This window comes from Papio anubis, chromosome 9 (assembly GCF_008728515.1).
Source record: "Papio anubis isolate 15944 chromosome 9, Panubis1.0, whole genome shotgun sequence".
Lineage (NCBI taxonomy): Eukaryota > Metazoa > Chordata > Mammalia > Primates > Cercopithecidae > Papio > Papio anubis.
In genome coordinates, this window is record NC_044984.1 from 48,714,299 (window position 1) to 48,732,927 (window position 18,629).

The 18,629-nt window shown below is 51.4% G+C and overlaps 1 protein-coding gene and 2 long non-coding RNA genes across 3 annotated transcripts; 2 read left to right on the forward strand and 1 right to left on the reverse strand.

Annotated features, from left to right (window-relative positions):
* Nucleotides 1–1,972: 1,972 nt before the first annotated feature.
* LOC116268875 lies at nt 1,973–5,209 on the reverse strand. Its single transcript, XR_004176073.1, has 3 exons — nt 5,118–5,209; nt 4,470–4,886; nt 1,973–2,620 (listed from the first exon to the last, which is right to left on the reverse strand). It is a non-coding gene; the product is annotated as an uncharacterized LOC116268875 (long non-coding RNA).
* On the forward strand, nt 4,881–6,381 carry LOC116268876. Its single transcript, XR_004176074.1, has 3 exons — nt 4,881–4,988; nt 5,068–5,233; nt 5,460–6,381. It is a non-coding gene; the product is annotated as an uncharacterized LOC116268876 (long non-coding RNA).
* A 5,070-nt stretch (nt 6,382–11,451) lies between these two features.
* Nucleotides 11,452–16,193, forward strand: HOXC11 (homeobox C11). Its single transcript, XM_003906472.5, has 2 exons — nt 11,452–12,435; nt 13,694–16,193. The coding sequence occupies exons 1-2, from the start codon at nt 11,754–11,756 to the stop codon at nt 13,924–13,926; spliced, it is 915 nt and encodes a 304-aa protein (XP_003906521.1). The 5' UTR covers nt 11,452–11,753; the 3' UTR covers nt 13,927–16,193.
* The last annotated feature ends 2,436 nt before the right edge of the window (nt 16,194–18,629 follow it).

The window sequence follows — 18,629 nt, forward strand, 5'->3', positions numbered from 1 at the left end:
CGGCAGCTCTGGTCTCCTCTGGAGGGCTGCTGTGCCCCCGCGAAGGACGAGATGACCCCTGCTGGCCAGAGCTGTGGAGACTGCCTCGCTGAGACCCGGACCTGTCCAGTCGCTCGTCCCTGAGCACCCTAGGCCAGGGGGGACGCCCTGTGAGTGTGAGAGACCTCCAAGAGCGGCGGAGTCTGAGGCGCTGGCCGGGCTGCGGGAACTAGACCTTTATCCTAAGCTCCTTCCTTCTGCCGGGACTCGGTGTCCCCACAGCGGCTGCCCGCCCTCCTGCCCGGCTTCTCATCGCTAGAGGCTCTGCCCTGGAGGTTCCTAAGACCCGGGCCGCCCTCTGGAGACTGGCATAGGAGCCAAGAAACTGGCCTCGACAAGACCAAACATAGCTGGACCTTTAGCCAATCTAAACCAGCCCGTTGCCAGCAGGTGATTTCTCCTTTTCCAGCCAGAGCCGCTTAGGAGGCAAGTCTTCAGTTTGTCAGTTTACCTGGCCCAGAGTGGAGAACTTCCTTCAAAGACAGGTCTGTGAGGATTGAACCCACCAACAGCCCTTGTTTGGGAAGCTCTCTGCAAAAGGTGCATCGTCCACATGCAGAGCATGGAAAAGATGTTCCATAAACACACACCTGGTCATAGTGCTGCCAATAAATTGAAACACAGTCTAAAATGCACAGATATCTCTATTATGGGTACATTGTTGGCATAGAAAAATAAAATATACACACAGAGGCACTTTTATCTACTGTATGTGAAAGTAACCTACTGGGGAAAGATTACATACAGCAAGTATATTCACCACATGTAAAACTTTATTTACACATATAACCACCACACATACACATCCTACACAAGGAATGTGCAGTCCTGAGTCTATTTAGCTACATGTGAGTATATACTCCATAAGGCATATAAAACCAGTGCATAGAAAATGCATCCAGATATTAATATATCTACATTTTAAAACTGCATGGAAAATACATTATTATATATACACAAAGTGCATACCTACCCAATGTATGGAAAATATATTCTGTGAGTTGTGTTTATATACATACTGTGTGTGGACTAAATACATTGAAATTGCATTCTTTTGGGTTCATGAACTGTTCATGAGACACAATTCTCTAGCAATCTTAATAGCAGGAGGAAGTTCAGGCTTTGGGAATGGTAATCTCCATCTGCTGAGTCTTTTTTTTCTGTTCTTCTGTGCTTCTATTATGTCTGTCTTTTAAATACCCCTTCTGTGTCTACATGCATTACTTATTTAAGTGTTCCCTTATGTCTATTTATCTGTTGCAACTTTTGTCCCAAGCTGGGGTCTATATTTAAAGTGCAAAGTCCCATTTGCAACAGGGTCCCACTGCATAATCACTCCTGTATGGAATAAGCATTATATAATTAGGTTACCCACGTGTCTCAAGATGCATTCTTCTAGACCTAATATAAGCATATTATAGAGTTGCTCTGTGCTGCCAGTTAGAAAAGCGGTGCCACTGTGGCTTGGAGAGGCATGTAACAGGCAGGTGGATTCCTGGGTGGGTGCTGAGACTTCAAGAGCTTCCGAAGGCTAGGGCTGGTTTCACTTTTAAAAATTTGTTTTTGAATCTTTAGGAGGCAGCATGAAGCAAAGGCTGGACCTCGGCTTCTATGTTCCTCTCAAATCCCGGAGCAGCTCAAGTCCCCTGCATCCAGCCGGGACAGAAAGGCTTCCGGCCTACACAACCCCTTCGCTTCCTTGTAATTATTAAACTGGGCTGGGTCTACACAAGTAGCATGGAAAGGCTTTCCTATAACCCAAGGATTTTTCCAACAAAACACCCCCAACCCCTTTGGGGAAGCATTTTCTGGCACTGAACGAACTCTGTTTGGGCCTCCTAAAATTAGTCCCATTTGGGTTTTTCCTTAGCAACTAAAAATCCAGAACCCTCTGACACATGCCTATGGAAAAATTCTTTGAGAGACAGTGCACTCACGCCCAACAGAGATATTGTTTATGAGTCCATAGATTCCGTGTAGACGCCGCCATATTTTACAGTCCAAAGGAATCAATTAATTAGCGCCTCCCAGTCCCCCCGCCGGCCGCTGCTCGGCTGAGCGGGCGCGGTTGAGATAGATGTGCGTGGCCAGCTCGCTGGTCTTGTTAACAAGCCTCGTCATAAAGATGGAGATGATAAGAAGAGCAAGGAAGCCCGGGTGGCCGCGAGGGGGGAGTTGGTGGGCCCATCCCAGCACCGTGTGGGGCAGCGGCTGACCGGAGCCGGGTGCTGCCCGGGCACCCGCTCAGGTTTTTCCAGCGTTCTCTCCTTCTGGGCGTTCATGTGGCGAGCTAGGACCCGGATAATTCTCTCTGTACTCCTGTTCCCCAGATTTTCCCTTTTCCTCATGGAACGCCAAATCAGATTTTAAAAAAATAAAAATACATAAACCTCTGTCTGTGAGTGCCTGTCTTGCCCTCTGCCACGTTTGTTCCGGGAACTGCCGCCTTGCTCCCTTGCCTGTGTTTCTCTGCGTGGTTCGCTTTCACCTTGGTCTGGTGCTCTCTTCCCTCCTCTGGCTCTCTCTCTAGCTTCGTGGTTGCTTTTTCTACCAGGTCGGTGCTGGCTCAGGCCCCAATGAACTTGTTTAAAAAAAAAAACAAAAAAAAAACAAATACCCCCTGGTTATCTCTTGCCAGAGTGAACACCCCCAGATAAGCGAGACCCAATGAAAATAAAATTAAAAAAAAAAATAAAAAAACACCTTGGGTGTAATTGCTGGTTTGGGTTGCAGCACTTAATTCTGTTTATTCTCACCAATGTGCATACTTAACGGAGAGATATTGATATTAAAGGGCAGGGGGGAATTAATTTTACTTTTATAGTCATCCATTAAGAGCAGAAGATGATCTGAGTCTCCTTTAAAGGGACTCAAAAAGGGGGGAAGGGAAAGAGAAAGAAAGGGAGGGGGAAGGGAGAAATATGACTGAAGGCGAACAAAGATCTTTGCCTGAAGAAACAATGTAACACTAGACAGAACTATAAAGTCTGGGAATGTAAGAACGCAGGACTCTCTCAGCTTCCCCCATTTGAATTCTGTCCCCTGCACTTCCTGCTGAAATTCTGACCCTGACTACGCAGTGGTATTCCAGGAAGAATTCATGCAATTATTCGGATAATTGTAGGGGGTGAGAGAGAAAGCATTTCTCTTTTATTGTCTGACCCTCTCTGATGTCTGTGCAGAGGAGGAGGGGCCAGGGGTGTAGAGGAAAAGGAGATGGTAGGGTCTCCCGATATCACCCTAAGCCCCACAAAATGGCTACTCCTAAATCAAGGAGACCCTAGGCAGGAGCTTATAGATTTTGGAACATACTCAAGAACGCACAAGAGATGGAGTTTGAATGCCCCTGATCTGGTTTCATTTTCCAGGATATTTTTACTTTGTCAGCATAGACATGCCTCCTGTAGTATTGTAATCATTACAAGTAAGGGGATAATAGATAATTATAGGGGTGTCAATAATATTATTTTATAGCCACACAAGATATGATTAGAGTTAATGTCGGAGGCTCTGCTGGACCCTGGGAGGCAGCAAGAGACAAGATGGAGAGGCCCTAATAGTCTTTCTCTATCTTATTTTTACATATGCGTTAATCTCTATAAATCCCTAGTTCTCTACATCTCCTCCTCAGATGTCTTAAGGGAAAACTCTAAGATTTTAGGGGCTGAAAGCCAGAGAAGGGTGAATCACAATTGGGTACTTGAAGTCTGCTCCCTTCCCCATAGTTTCAGGAGCTGTGGGATCTGCTTTCCCCATGCCCCCACAGCCTGAGGCTTTGCTCTCAGTCCCAGGCCACTAGGATCACAGAGACTTTGCAGGTGGGGCCAATGTGAGGAAGACAGAGTCTTATCCAAACCAATTTCATTATCATCCCCAAGTGGGCACTGGTCCCAAAGAGAAGCCTCTTTTGATCCTAAATTGGCCTTCCCCCTTACCCCCAGGAACACCTGGGTGGGGCAAAAGTCAGGCTGGGGCTGTGAAGGTCAGTTCAGAGTAGGGATGCAGGAAGGACTGAAAATATTTTTGTTGTTGTTGTTTCCGGGATTTGAGACCAGAAGGGACCAGAAGGCTGGGAGAGAGAGAAAGAGATCAATGAAGTGCCTGAGAACAAGGCAAGAGAGAACTCAGGGAAGCTATGAAACCAGCCGGCAAGGGTAAAAGAAATGAGTGAAAGAAAGGGGGCAGGAAGAACAGGAGGAGAAAAAGAAGAAAGGAAGGAAACGAAAAAGAAAAGACAGAAAAAGACGCAGAAAAAGACAGAAGGAGGGAAATGAAAATAAGAAAGACGAGAGAAAAAGATTGAAAGATAAAAAGAGGCGGGAGGGAGGCAGAAGCAAGGGTCGGCGATTGCTTTCCCTCGCCCGGCCGCCTGCAGCAGTCTGGGTGGGCGGGGGCGCCATGACAAAGTGAAGGTCAAGTTAGCATCGTACCTTATAAGGAAGGCGCCGGTCCTCCATTTCAGCCTTTTCTCTGCCAGGACGCGGCCGTGGCATTTCTGGTCTTGTAAACATCGGACTATTTGGGGCCTTAAAAAAAATAAAGACGCCCCTCCTTCCTTTATTGGGGGTGAGCCGGCCGGGGAAAGCGGCGGACAGGGAAATCAACTAATGAAGACTTTGGGAAACTTTTCTGTCTTTTTCTCTCTCTGGCTCCGCTCCTCGCCAGCTGGGAACCCTTCCCTCCCTCCTTCCTCCTCCTCCCCTCCCCCGCCTCTCTTTTTCTCTGTATCTCCGGGTCTTCTGTATCTCTGGCCGCTGTCTGTAATTCTGGGCTCCCTCTCTCCACTCCCCACTCCCCTACTGCAGGCTTCTAAATCCGTTCCATTCCACTGCGAAGCGGAGCAGGACCTAAGAATTGGAGAGAAAATTAAACGTCATAAAGAAAAGTTCATTTACATCTTAAATGTCTGAATGTTACGGTTTCCTTCAGAAAACAAGGCGGTACACTCGGTAAGGAGGAGAAGTGAGGCAGCAGGGGTGGGGAGGGCTGGTGCCGTAGGAGACTGTTTTATTTATTCCTCAGATCCAGAGGCGGAAAGAAAGGGAGAGAAGCAGGAAAATGCAACAGAAGCGTTTTACCCGGGCAGCTAGCAAAGAAAGAGGCTGTAATCGGTGGGACTGGAAGCAAAGCGCGTAAGGACCCGGTGCGGGGGCAGCGATCCCTGAGCGCTGAGCGGGCTGCGCGGAGGCCTGGGGTGAGGAGAAACAAATATATTGGATATTTGTTGGTCTAGGGGAGGGGTGACGCAAGAATGGAGGGAGACAGGGAGACCGGGAGCGTAAGGCGGCGCCGCAGCCGGCCGGCGAGACCGAAAGAGCCCCGGATCCGCCGCGGCAGCCTTTGGCGGTGGGCAGTGGGCTTAGCTCGAAGGCTCAGGGAGGAAGGATCCTGAACTGAGATTCTTGATCCTTTTCCTCCAGGGTAGCGCTGGGGATGAACAGAGAGAAAGAAGGAAAGAAAATTAATTGGTGTGGGGATATCTGCGGAGGACTTACCTTTTTCCTGGACCTCACAGCTCGTTTTCGCCTCCTCTGGGCTCATTTTAAGGTCTGATCATTGCTTTTTAAATTGAAATTCTAATGGCAAGGGAAGGGAAAGATGCACAGAAAACAATGATGGGGAATTCTGGGTCAATCTGATGCTCCAAAAGCCTCTAATTGTTGTCACCTCCACCCTCCTTAACTGGAAAAATGGCCTCTGGGATATGCCCCCACCCCTCACTTTACCTTTCTGATTGAGAGCACCTCCCGGATATTAGGAACCTGAGGATCTAAGTCCCGGGTGGGAGACGCCAAGAGCAGGGGTATTGGTTGGTGGAGCTCCAAGGCCTCAGTGCCTGGTGCTCTCTTACCCCGTGTTCTCATCATAAAAAACAAAGGGGGAGGATTTGATTATTTCTGGTGATGTTAAATGATCCTGGCTTTCAAAGCAACTCTGACCCCAAGATCTAAAGTGATAAGTGTCTCTGCCATAGATGTTTAATCTGGGCAAAGTGTCACTTATGTTACAAAATGCCTCGGCTCAAGGGGCTGGAGGGGTAGCCAGGAAGACCCAGGGAGGAAACAGCAGGCTCTCTTTGGCAGTATCTAGAGTTCCGTGGATAGTATTTTAAACAGTTGAAATGGACTGGGGAAGCCCTTTCTTATGTCCCCTCGGTCTGGGAAGGGGAGCCCCAGTTAGTGAGGTGGTTTATGAGCTGGACGCTTCCCCCTAGTGTGGGAAAGATAGAGATAGCCAGACTTCACCCTGCAAAAATGTGCTTCATGTCTGTGACATAAAATTGGCAGGCACTTTGGAGATTTAGGGACTTGCAGAGAATGGGGCCGTGTCAGACAACCTGGTGAAGGCAGAGGCTGAGGTGTGATTCAGGGTGGGTGGGGGAATCTGAGGGAGTAAGCCTGGGAAGGTATCACCCAAAACCATTTCCTCAGAGAAGCCAAATACACACAATGCAGTCTAATATTGAAAAACACCAGATGATCTGCTTGGAAGGGACATAAACAGGCCAAGCAGATGCAAGTTAATAAAACCCGAAAAAGCCCAGGCAGGAACACTTAAAATGCCCCAGAAACAAAGCATACCATGACAAATTCTCACCCAACACACAAGTACACGCACCGGAATGTTCCCAGACACAGAGAAAAAGAGACTTCCCTACCTTGGGCCTCCACTCCTGAACACTCAGGCGTACCTGCCCAGCTTCAAGAGCATACACAAATGTGTGCACTCTCATAAACTGACCCAAAGAAACCCCTGGGGCCTGGGGGCAGGCACCGGCTGCACAAACACCCCACAGAGCCAGCCCCATGTCTCCTGAGCCTCGCTAATGCACGATCCATACCCGGAGATAAAAGTCTAGACAATAGACGGCTGTTTATGACAACGAGGCTCTCCAAGTTTGGGGCCAGGCGATAAATCTCTGGCGAATCTTCCTGTAACTCAACTTCTGACTGTAGTGAGGAGAAAGCCACTGAGCCCGCAGAGAGGAAAGCAACAAAATGGGGGAGACTTGTAAATCCTGAGCAGAAGGCACCTTCCCTGCTGGGGCAAGGAGGCATAGGCCACCACACTCACCCCACACAGCAGTCCTCACTGTGGAAGCTTTCGGATCAAGCTTCAGAGCACAGGCAAGTCAGAGTTCCCCACTGCCTGCCTAGGCTTCCAGGTTCCGGAAATCAGGGCCGAATGTGCAGGCAGAAGGCAGGGCCTGGAGGCTGGAACAGATCCCAAACAAACGATTCTTGCTGGGGGCAAAAGATCTTTTTTTGTTTTTGTTTTTGGTGACTGGAATCTTTTTGCTTTGTGTCACCTGAATTTTTTCACCCCATGCCTTCCCACCTCTCTCTTTTTTTCCTTTTCCTTTTTGGATTGATTAGCTGTTTGTTTCCTTTTGCATTTTCGACCCAGGCATCTGATCGCTAATAAAGAGTCACTGAAGTTGATCTCATAAAAATGCCGCAAGCTCACTTTGATCAGGAGGACTAGGTCCGAGCCTTAAAGTAGGAGCTAAAGCCAGAGAATCAGGGCCCCAGTCAACCCGCCTCAGCTCTGCGGTGAGGCAGGAGATCTGGGTGGCCCAACAGGGCAATCCCGCCCAGAAAAGGTATTTTCTGTGCCACTACAACTGGCTTAGGAAACTAAAGCCCAATAGCAGCGGCTCCATTTCCAGACTGCTTTTAAGACATTTCCTTCATTTTGGAACATTTGGTGAGGGGGCCAGTGAAACCGGCTCGTAAAATAGGGCTTTTTATGGGAAGAAATAGGGTCGGGTTGCTACCCTCCTGGGACAATCTCTCCACAGAGAAAGCTGGGTGGGGCCTGTGGGGGCAAAGGAGTTGTCCTTCTCCCTCCCCACTACCTCCTCCATAGGTCCCAGGAACCTCTGAGCAGCATCCACCAGCTTAGGTGGCCTGACTTGGGGACTCAGGCTTGGGGCAATGGCCAAGTCTGAGAAGAGGTAGAAGCCAGGAACTAGCAGTCCCAGGATCTTGCTCCCTGGCTGGGGCTGGGGTGTCCCGGGTGCAAGATAAACCACTGACCTGAAAATCCCAAAGCATACTAAAGGGATTATTGCAGGCAGTGATATTACTGTAAGGGAGAGAAATATAGGCAAGAAGGTGAAAGCCAATTTCTAATGAAGGCTCTTTGCTGGCCCAGCCTGTGAACAAATGAGGTTGTCCATGCGTGGGACTCTCTCCGCTTATCTTTTTATTGACTCCACACAGGCTGAATTTATAATCCAAGCCCATTGGAGCACATGTGGCCCCATTTCTCCTTTCAGCATTTTCCTCCCCAGTTCACGGTCTGTGGGATGGGCTCCTTTCCCTACCACGATCTGCTCTCTAGAACCCAGAGCAGTGGGAGGAGGTAGACAAGCTAACAGGAGGCCCTAACTCTGTGTGCGGGAGTTTGCTCTGGGAGCTGCCCAGGGCAGAATTTAGGAGACACTGTCCCCTTCTGAAGCTGCCCCTGTTGTCCATGTGTGGGAGGGAAGGGTGCTGGAGTCTGCCTTAGCTTTGGTCAGGCTACCGGGATAGCTGCCCCGACCGCAGCCGCCTGCTAGCGGCCAGGCTGGCTGGTGGCGCTAACTGAGGACACCAAGAGCCAGTGGGGAGGGCCGGATGGCCCTGCTGCAGAGAATTTCAGGTGAAGGCCAGGACTCAAAGAAGATGGAGAGGCCACAGTCGTCCACCAGATAAGGTACAAATAAGCCACCTGGAGCCCACAGTCGTCCACCAGATAAGGTACAAATAAGCCACCTGGAGCGGGCTTGACAAGGAAGGGGTTGGGGGCCGGGGATGGGTCCTGTGTGGGGAGGCATTGATGCTCTGGCCAGAATCCACAGGCTGAGAGGGTGCAGCCTGGGACAAGCATCTCAGCTGAAGCTTCCAGGTAGCCTGGACCCAGGGCTGGGCAGGGAGGCTACTCCAGACCATGGGCATTTTTGCCAGTAAATGCCTGGCTGACCTCAGTGGCCAGGGCCTTCCTTCCTTGACCCTAGCAGCAACTGACAGTTGCTAGGGGTTTTTTGATTTGTTGAAAAACTAAGCCATACCAACACTAGAGAACATTTTAAACTTCATGCCTTGCTTTTAAGAGGAGGAATATTACTTTCCAGAAGTCTCTGTTGGGAAACCCCAGCGTTTCCTAGACATCAACTCTTTGATATTCTTTCTTGCCTTTCTTTTTTGTTTCAAGGAAATAGGGCCGCCAGCAGCACCTTGTTGCCGCCTGGCTCACTTTTATGGTGGCCCGGGAATAAACTTTGGTGGTCAAATTCAAGTGCTCAGGCCAGCAGCTGTCTCCTCACAGGAAGCAGCCCCTACCCCCACCTCAGCCCTGGCTGTGCTGAATCTGCCTTGGGGGACTGGGCCCCACATCACCCTGGAGGGCCAGGAGGGGGAAGGAAGCAGAGCCTTGGGTGGAAGTGGAGAAAGTGGGAGCTGCGACTTGAGCCCTCATCCACACTTCTGCAAGGATAGGGGTACCTCTTGCTTCCCTCTTGCTGGTTCCTATCACTGTTTGGGGAGCATATTGCCTTCAATAAACTTGAGTTTAATGAGGTCAGTGTGAACCCCATTAAAAGCCACAGTCCATAGTTCCCCACTATTATAATTAAAAATGCTGGCCCCAGCTCACCCTATAAAAAGGGCTAGAGGAAAAAGGAAACACAACAGAGAAGCCTCACACTTCAGCAAAGCCCCAATCTAGTTATTCTTTGCTTCGGTTTAAGATCTGACCAGAACTAAAGAAGCAGCGCCCAGCATTGAGTGGGTAGGGAGGCACCTGAGACCTATCCCTGAGTATTCCAGAACCGCCCTGAGATTGGGACCCATGATGGAGGCAGACTCCACCCAGGTGTCACTCTAAATGCTGAGCAAGTTTGAGGAGGCAGGAGCGCTGAGGAGGAATGGATTTTAGGGTTTACATATGGAGACAAGCTACGATTTTTTGTGTCCTCCCTATCTGGTTTGGGAGCTGCAGCACTTCATCATGTTTCATCAAGACAAATCCAATCTAATTTCTTTAAGTGGAAACTAATTTTAACTAAGGGTTATGGGTGTAAAGAGAGTTTGGGCTATTTTTTGTTTTCCCTGAGTGTGCATTGGGCTGAGCCCTTGGGGGCTTCAGTTCTTCCCCTCCTTCCCAAACAAATCGTGCCCTGGCAGCTCCTCTTTGGACCCAAGGTTGCTTTCAGCTCATGCTGGTTGCTTTTGGCCCCTTGGACCCAGTCCAGAACCTCTCAATAAAGTGATTTTCAGATGCCCAGATGTGTCCTGTGGTGCTCAAAGGGATGGAAGGCAAGGGGTTGGGGATGCAGAATCACTGAGCCTACTGCTTGGGCTACAGCTACCCAGGAGGCTGACAGACTTGGAGGAGGGCAGGGCAGGACTGAGAAATAGGAAGGAGGCACTAAGATCTGGTCACAGCCCCAGGGACAGAGGCTGGGGGCTTTGACTAGGGAGTGGCCCCTGGGTCTCCCCTGATGCTACAGCATCCACCGCTCCTTTCTGCTGTCTGGCTAGTCTCTTCTGGAGACCCATACCTGGCCCCACTCCCACCTTACAGTCCCCAAAATCATCCAAGGATAAGAACCCCAAACCTAGTCCCCCCACTATATTCTATCTGGACCCCTACACTAGGCTTCTTTTCAGCTCACTAGCTGAGGCTGAGCCACTAAGCCAAAGGGCCCTGACATAGAAGATACATGGCTCTCATTCCAATCCTTTTCTTTGGGGTGTGGGATTTGAAAATCCACAGTGGATGTAGCTTTCTTCACATTGATTGACAATAAAGGCAGGCATGAAATATTCACCCAGGGCCACTCTCTCATACTAAATATTTAACACAACATTAGAGAAGGTTTTTCCCAGACTTCGCCAGGCACCGGCTGGGCGGCTGGCGCACTGCTCACCACTCGTTTATGACTAATCTGACTCCCTAGCCAGCGGCAGCACAGCAAGCCAGACAAAGTTGGGACACTGGCTTGCAGCTGGGCTGCCTCACCTTTGGGAAACTTCAGATACTCTTCCGGGAGTCTCTCTAAGGACTCCGGAAAGGTAGTCTTGACACCCAGCTCTGGCCAGGAAAACAGTGGACTTCGTCAAACTCTTGTGAGCAGGCAGTGACTCTGCGGGTTGGAAGGGTAAGAGTCCCTGAGATTTAAGGGAAAGGATTCACTTCTCTGGGGAAATCAGGCAGTGGGGAAAGAAGTCCTCACTCCCACCCTTCTGGTGCTGATCACAGAGAGGAGGCAAGACCTCCATACGTGAGAGACCTCCTCCTTCCCCCAATCCTGGGGGAGAAAAAGAGCAGCAGCTAGAAAAAAATACAATTACCCCCTCCCAGCCACCACCCTCGCCCGTCCCACCGCCCACCCCACCCCAACCCTCTCTCTCCTCCTTTGCTCGTGCTGTGATATGGAGAGAAGGGGAGTGACGAGAGAAAAACGAATACAAATCTGCAATTGATTTTCATAATGTTTCTGCGGTGTTTGCAAACCAATCGCCTGAACGTCCCCGATCTTACCTAAGAGAGAACCCCTCCTACGTCTGCGAAGTGCTCCGAACTGATATATGACAATATCTACTTTGGATCACGTGCTCAGGGAGAGAGACTAAGACGGATAACGCGTCATCTCGCCTTCCCAAATTTTCCCCCCTCGCTAGACCGGGTCCAAAACCTCCATCCGGAGCCGGCAGGAGAGGAGAACGATGTTTAACTCGGTCAACCTGGGCAACTTCTGCTCGCCGTCGCGCAAGGAGAGGGGCGCAGATTTCGGCGAGCGAGGGAGCTGTGCCTCCAACCTCTATCTGCCCAGTTGCACTTACTACATGCCCGAGTTCTCCACGGTCTCCTCCTTCCTGCCCCAGGCCCCCTCTCGTCAGATCTCCTATCCCTACTCGGCCCAAGTGCCCCCGGTCCGGGAGGTCTCCTACGGCCTGGAGCCAACCGGCAAGTGGCACCATCGGAACAGCTACTCCTCCTGCTATGCTGCTGCCGACGAGCTTATGCACCGGGAGTGCCTGCCTCCTTCCACCGTCACCGAGATCCTCATGAAAAACGAAGGCTCCTACGGCAGCCACCACCACCCCAGCGCCCCGCACGCAGCCCCCGCCGGCTTCTACTCCTCAGTCAACAAGAACAGCGTCCTGCCTCAAGCCTTCGACCGTTTCTTCGACAACGCCTACTGCGGTGGCGGCGACGCTCCAGCCGAGCCCCCCTGCTCCGGCAAGGGCGAGGCCAAGGGGGAGCCCGAGGCGCCCCCGGCCTCGGGACTGGGGTCCCGGGCTGAGACGGGTACCGAGGCGGAGGCTGAGGAGGAGAACACAAATCCCAGCTCGTCCGGTTCAGCCCACTCCGCGGCCAAGGAGCCGGCCAAAGGAGCCGCCCCCAGTAGGTAGCAGCGGCCGGGGAACGGGCGGGCAGCGAGGGAGGGAGCGAGAGAGGGAGGGCGGGAGAAGGGGGGAGGCAAGGGGAGCGGGGACGGCCTCGTGTTTTGGGTCAGTCCGATTTTATGTGGAGTTTTATAAGCATTCAAAGGATTTTATTATAACCTACAAAGCCCTCTCTCCCAACGACTCGACTTTTTACGATGGAGAAGGGGTGGGGAGGGAGGGAAAAGGGCTCTTTGGAAAAGCCGGGTGAACCCCCCTCCCCCGTTATCTCCCTCGGTCTGTGAAATTTTTAAAAGCGCCACCATTGCGGGCGATATTAACTTTGATCGTGAACTTAGAAGAGCATTTAAGGAAGGATGGGGAGCCAGGCTGCCGAGGAGTGGGAAGGAGGGGAGGGGTGGAGGGGGAGAAAGGGGAGGGCGAGGGAAAGACAGGGAGAGATCCAGAGAGGGGGAGAGATGGGGGAGAGGAGCAATGGAGCAGAACCTGAGACCGGAGAGGCAAGCCAGGGCCGCTATGATCCTTTTTAAAACTAGTTTTGAAAATGTTCAAACTATGTGTTCGCGGGTCCTCCAGCAGAAACCCAAGCAACTCTGGGGTCAGCGGCGACAGGGGAATGGGGCGAGGCGGCGCAGGACTCCACTGCGCTCCAGGCGGGGGTCTGGGCGTTTCTCCTGGGTCCACGGCCTCGGAGCTGGCCTAGAACTGCGATGTGGAAGGCGCGGCCCCGCGGGCGTCCCGGGGCGCCAGGGCCCCGGAAGCGGCTCTCTTGGTGTCCCGGTGCCTGCTGGCCGGCTTCCTCCCCGCCTCCCCACTGCTCTCGCCAGATCTCACTGCTTCGCGCCTGTTCTCAGCTTTCCCCCCAGATTTCTTGGGGGGGGGGCTGGGCTTTCCGAACCACTGGGAGGGCGGCGCAGGAAGGGCCCGAGGGCCGAGGGGGAGCAGACAGGGGGCCCGAGGGCACGCACGTGTCCCCGGAGGGCTTTCCTTGTGTCCCAAACCCTGTCAGCCGTGGCTCTCGCCTGAGGACTGGGGACGAGATCGCGCAGTGGCCGGGGGTCGGGACCCGCTAGACCTGGCAGGGGGTCGAGGCTTGCCCGGGCGCTGCAACTGCAAGACAGCCAGCCGCCTGGCGGGAGGGCTGCCTGCGGTGGGCTAGGAGAAGGGCCGCTGAGCGCTCAGCGGGCTGGGGTCGCCAGGGTCTCACGTGTCTCTCTCCCCCCTCTCCTCGCACTTGCCCCCTCCCCTCCCTCCAGACGCCCCCCGCACCCGCAAGAAGCGCTGCCCTTATTCGAAATTCCAGATCCGGGAACTGGAGCGAGAGTTTTTCTTCAACGTATATATCAACAAAGAGAAGCGGCTGCAGCTGTCCCGGATGCTGAACCTGACGGACCGACAAGTGAAAATTTGGTTTCAGAACAGAAGGATGAAAGAAAAAAAACTGAGCAGAGACCGGCTGCAGTATTTCTCGGGAAATCCGCTGCTGTAACCTGCAGACCGGGCCCTTTTGGGGGCGGGGGGAGGGGAAATTTATTTTATTTTATTTTTATTTTTTATTTTCTAACTCGTCTTCTTTCCGCGGGTGGAAAACTGGACTGTGGCCAGGGGTGGCCCCCACCGCTGTGGCCGGCACTCCGTTCCGGAACCTCCTGGACCCTCGATCTGACTCTCGCTGTGGGACGGGGACCGGGCCTGAAAAGGGGGTGAAGGGAAGTGTCTGATGCACGGCGAGTGAACACCGTTGGCGCCGAGGCCAAGACTTTTATTTAAAAGAAAACACACCTCGGCGACAATGTCTTGCTGCTGCTCGGATTGGGTGGGGGAGGGGCGACAGTAGTGAGCGCCTGAGCCGAACAATCCACGAACTAAAAGCCTTCCCTTGCCCAAGTGAAAAGATCCGCTAAGACAGCATGTCCGCCAGCGGAAACTTCTTGGGCTCCCCCTCTACCCCGCCCCACCTAGCCCCACTACTTTAGGGGGCAGCTAAATGTGATCCTGCTTTGCTGTGAAATTTCTGTACCGTCGACCTGGTGTTAGGTGTGCAAAGTCCGTGTCCTACCTCCGTCTTCGCCAAGGCCCCGCCCGAGCCTAGTTGTTCTCCCCGTGAATGTGTAGAATCTTCCTTTGAAATTTCTTAATCGGTGCATTGAGGTTTCCAAACCTTTTTCCAAGCAGTGCCCCCACTTCATGGATTTATCTATAGTCTATGCAGTCGTTACCTCTTTTTTTTTTTTTTTTTTAAGAAAAAAGAACATTGGGGTGGTGGAGGCAGTAGGGAGATGGGATTGGGCGCCTCCCGCTTGCTGGGGCCTGGATTTTTGTAAATAAATTTCTTTCCACCTGGAGGGGAAGGGGGGAACGCCCCCAGTGAGATTCAAATCACCCATCTCTCCTCCTACGCGTGAGTGCGTGTGTACATGGGCACTCCCCACCCTGCTCCCTTCCCAGAGGGATTGCTGTGAAAATTTTTTTGGTGGCAAATAAAGATAAATTTCATTCTGTTCAATATTATGATTTTATTTGACCCTTTTATTAACCCCTCTCCTCTTAAAATCCTCCATGCTCCCATGGCGGCGGCGGAGGAGGAGGAGGCAGGAGGGCAAAGCCCAGCCGGTGAGGACAGGCAAGCAGAGGTGAGATAGGCCGGTGCTGGCCGGCCTGGAGCTGCTCTCCGCTGGCAGGGCCAAGAGTATGGCCGTAGTTTCCTCACATTCTCAAGCTGAGGACATTCCATAGCTACTCTGAAGCTCTCCTTTCTCACGTGCAGCTCGAGCTGTGTCCAAACGCCCAGCAACGGCTTTCTGTTTAAGTACACGTTTGTTGTGGAGTTAATTGTAACCATCATCGAATTTAAATTTATAGGAATTTTTTTGGCTCCACCGCCCTTCTGCCAGATGTCTCCGTCTGTCGCAGTTAAATGTGTAGTGTGAAGGGTAGAGCTTTCTCTCTCTCTCTCTCTCTCTCCCGCGCTCGCTCTCTCTCTATGAGAAGTCTGTATTGGAATTTTTACACACTGTTTTTAAGGAAGGAGGGGACAGAAGGAGAAACCAGCCCCCTCCCTCTCCTCTCCACAGCTCCTGGGGGTGGGAAGGTAGGGACTGGCTGCTTTCCCTCTGGCACAAATGGCCAGGCTCTTCCAGACACAACAAGACGCCTGTACTGGGGCCACCCTGAGGTTTACACATTGGGTGTCCCACAGTAGAAAGCCCCAGAGATTTGTTTTGTAGGGGTTGGCACTGGGGATGGAGATGACCTGTGGGGACAGTCACCATACCCATCTATATTTGCTGCAGGTTTCTTCTGTATAAAGATAATCATGGCCCTTGCAGTGCTTTCAGTGAGGGCACTCCGTTGGTCTCTGTTTCAAATTCATTATTTGGGAGCAGAGATTCGGGACCACTTATCTCATCTTTCCCCCTCTCTTTCTGTCTTTGTATAATTCAAAGAAAATGTTTTTGTCAATACAATTCTGTTGGATGAAAGGAAAAAGCATCATGACTATCAAATCTAGGGTCTGTCATTTTTGATGGTAAGAATCCCTGCAGTTTAGGTATCTAAATTTCAAATTTGTAAACGTGGGTCGGGTTGTGAGACAGGATTTGCAAACTAGGGTGTATATGCAGCCCACAATTCCCTCATGTGCCCACACACAAACGTTTTATTTAACTCGGTGTGCCTATGGGTGCACATAAGAAGGAATATTATTTGTATGCTTTTGTCTGTTGTATGGAGTAAACCTGACCACATGCACATCTAGAGCTTGTGTCTCTGTGGTGTGTAACCACTGGCAGTGTTTGTTGAGTGTGGGCAGGAATGCAACTGAGGGGCCTCTGTACGTTTGTGTGTGTGTGTGTGTGTGTGTGAGAGAGACACTTCTCCAGGTATGATGTTTATCCACTAGCCACATTAGGAAATATTAGCCTGCTGGTCATGTTTCCTGTAAAATTAGGCTAGAGGAAACTCTATAAGATGAACCTATTTATAAAACAAAATATTAGCCTCCAAATGCCTGATTCTGGAGAAAAATATTTAAAACCCACAGGTACCACTTTCTCTGCAATGTGCAGCCCAGAAATGTCCTCCGCTCCAAAAGAGAGTTCTGCTGGATGAGAGAAGGTCACCATGAAAGAAAAACAAAGGCTTCTGTGACCCAAGCCAGGAATCTGCCAGTCCTTGGTGACCCTCTAAAAAGGAGGAAAAAGGATTTTTTGGCCCCTAAACAAACCCACCTTCGGTCTCCCAAGGTGTCCAACCCCCCTTGCAGGTCAGGGGCACTCTGGGCTCAACCTCTTGGGGTAATCCTCTCCAGCCGCAGCACTGCCCAGGAACAAAAGATCCTCGTCTAGACGCTGCCATAAAGCACCCCCACCCCATGTCTCTAAATCCAGTTTCATTTCGACCTTAACGACTCAGTCTGGCCTGTATTAGAAACTGCTTCCGCCCTAAATAGTAAACAAACCTGTAGTGGAGGGTCTTGGTTCTCCCAACACACCCCAGACCCCCACCTCCTCAGCCCCTTGCCCCACATTTTTCCTCTTTTCTCCAGTCTTTCTCAGCTCCCAGCTCCCCAGCCCCTTTCCTCCCCACCGCCCCCCCCCCCACAGTAAATAAACCTGAGGCCGAGTTCAAAGTTTCCCGGAGCTAAGGAGGAATGCTGGTTGTAAAAATCCAAGTTTATAGCGCACGTGGGAGTTTACAAGGGTATTAAGTGGTATGGGCTGAGAGAGCACTCTGGGCCCCTCCCCCTCCAACCATGGGCTTTGGGGGTGCAGGAAGAATCAAGGGCACTCGAAATGAGAAATGGGTTTGGGAGTAGCCTTGAGTTTGGGGTTTCTTTGTCACTTAGACTCTTAGGTGGCTGAGGTTTGGCGATGCAAGGGTCCCTTGTAAGAAGACTCAAAACCCCTGCCAAGCACCTCTGAGAGAAAGCCCCCTGGCTCTAGGTGTCCCAGATGGAAAGATTGGGGAGCTCTGTTTTGGGGGAGCAAAAGGTGTCTGAAAGGTGAACAAAGTTGGGGATATCTAGAGCCAGTTCTCAACCAGAATGGGAGAAGCTATCTTGGGCTAATTTCTCCAGTGGGCTGAGAGCAGAGAGGGCTCTTCTCTTAAGGGCAAAGAAGAACTTTGAACTTCAAGGGAGTCAAGGGCACCACCCCTTCGCTTTCCCCGCCTCTCTCAGGAATCCGTAGGGCAATTGTTTCGGGGCCAGTATTCCCTGAAGGGGGGAGCCACTGGGGTTTCTGGTGCCCCAGGGTTGGATAATGCTGTTTGCTAACCCCTCCCTACTCAGAGCCCGCCAGAACCAGTGCACGCGACTGCACTCTTTATTATTCATATAAACCTTTGGAAAAGGCAACGCCCGGGAAGTTTTTATAACTTTGTTTGGCATAAAAATTTTACAAGATTCCCCATCCCTTAAAAAAAAAAAAAGTAAGTTTTCGTCTTGCCATAGGATGAAATCACAGGTCTTTGAGAGGCAGAGGTGAGAGGGGCTCTGTGGGGTGGCAGTTCAGGGAAGGGAGTGTATGGAGCTGCCTTTTTCTAAGGCAAAAAGGCTTGAAGGTCTGAGTCAGTCCTTCCTGAGGCCCATCTTGGACTCAGCTTTGGAGCATCTTTGGACAGAGTCCTGTCCACTCTGCTCTTGCACACTTACAAACTCTAAAAGTTTGGACAATATCAGCATGAAAAGACCTTCCCCCATCACACCCTCTTGTTCTCCTGTAGGCACTACCCTCTCTCTCTCTGTACACACACACACACATACACACACACACACACACACACACACACCTCTCTGCACAGCCCCCCTCCAATCCACTGCACAAAGCAAAGACCCATAACCTTGACTCAGACTGCTGGTTTGGGAGGGTCTCTGCACACACAGCCCTGCATCCTGGCCTGCCGCCTGTGAAGTCAACAATGGGTTTGAAGAAAGAATCCAAAACACCAAGAAACTCCTGCCCAGAGGTTGCAGTGGTTGCAGGACCAGAGGAGACAGAGGGCCAGCAGGGCTGCAGTCCAGGAGCAGAGAACAAAGGCGGCCATGTGGGAGATGGCCTTGCCCACGGATGACCCCTGGACCTTCCCCTCATCCTGGGACTGACAGAATCCCATTTGCTCATTTCCCCTAACTCCAGCCTTGGGAGCACCAACTGGGCTCAACTTTGTGCCATTTTAATGTTTCAGCTCCGG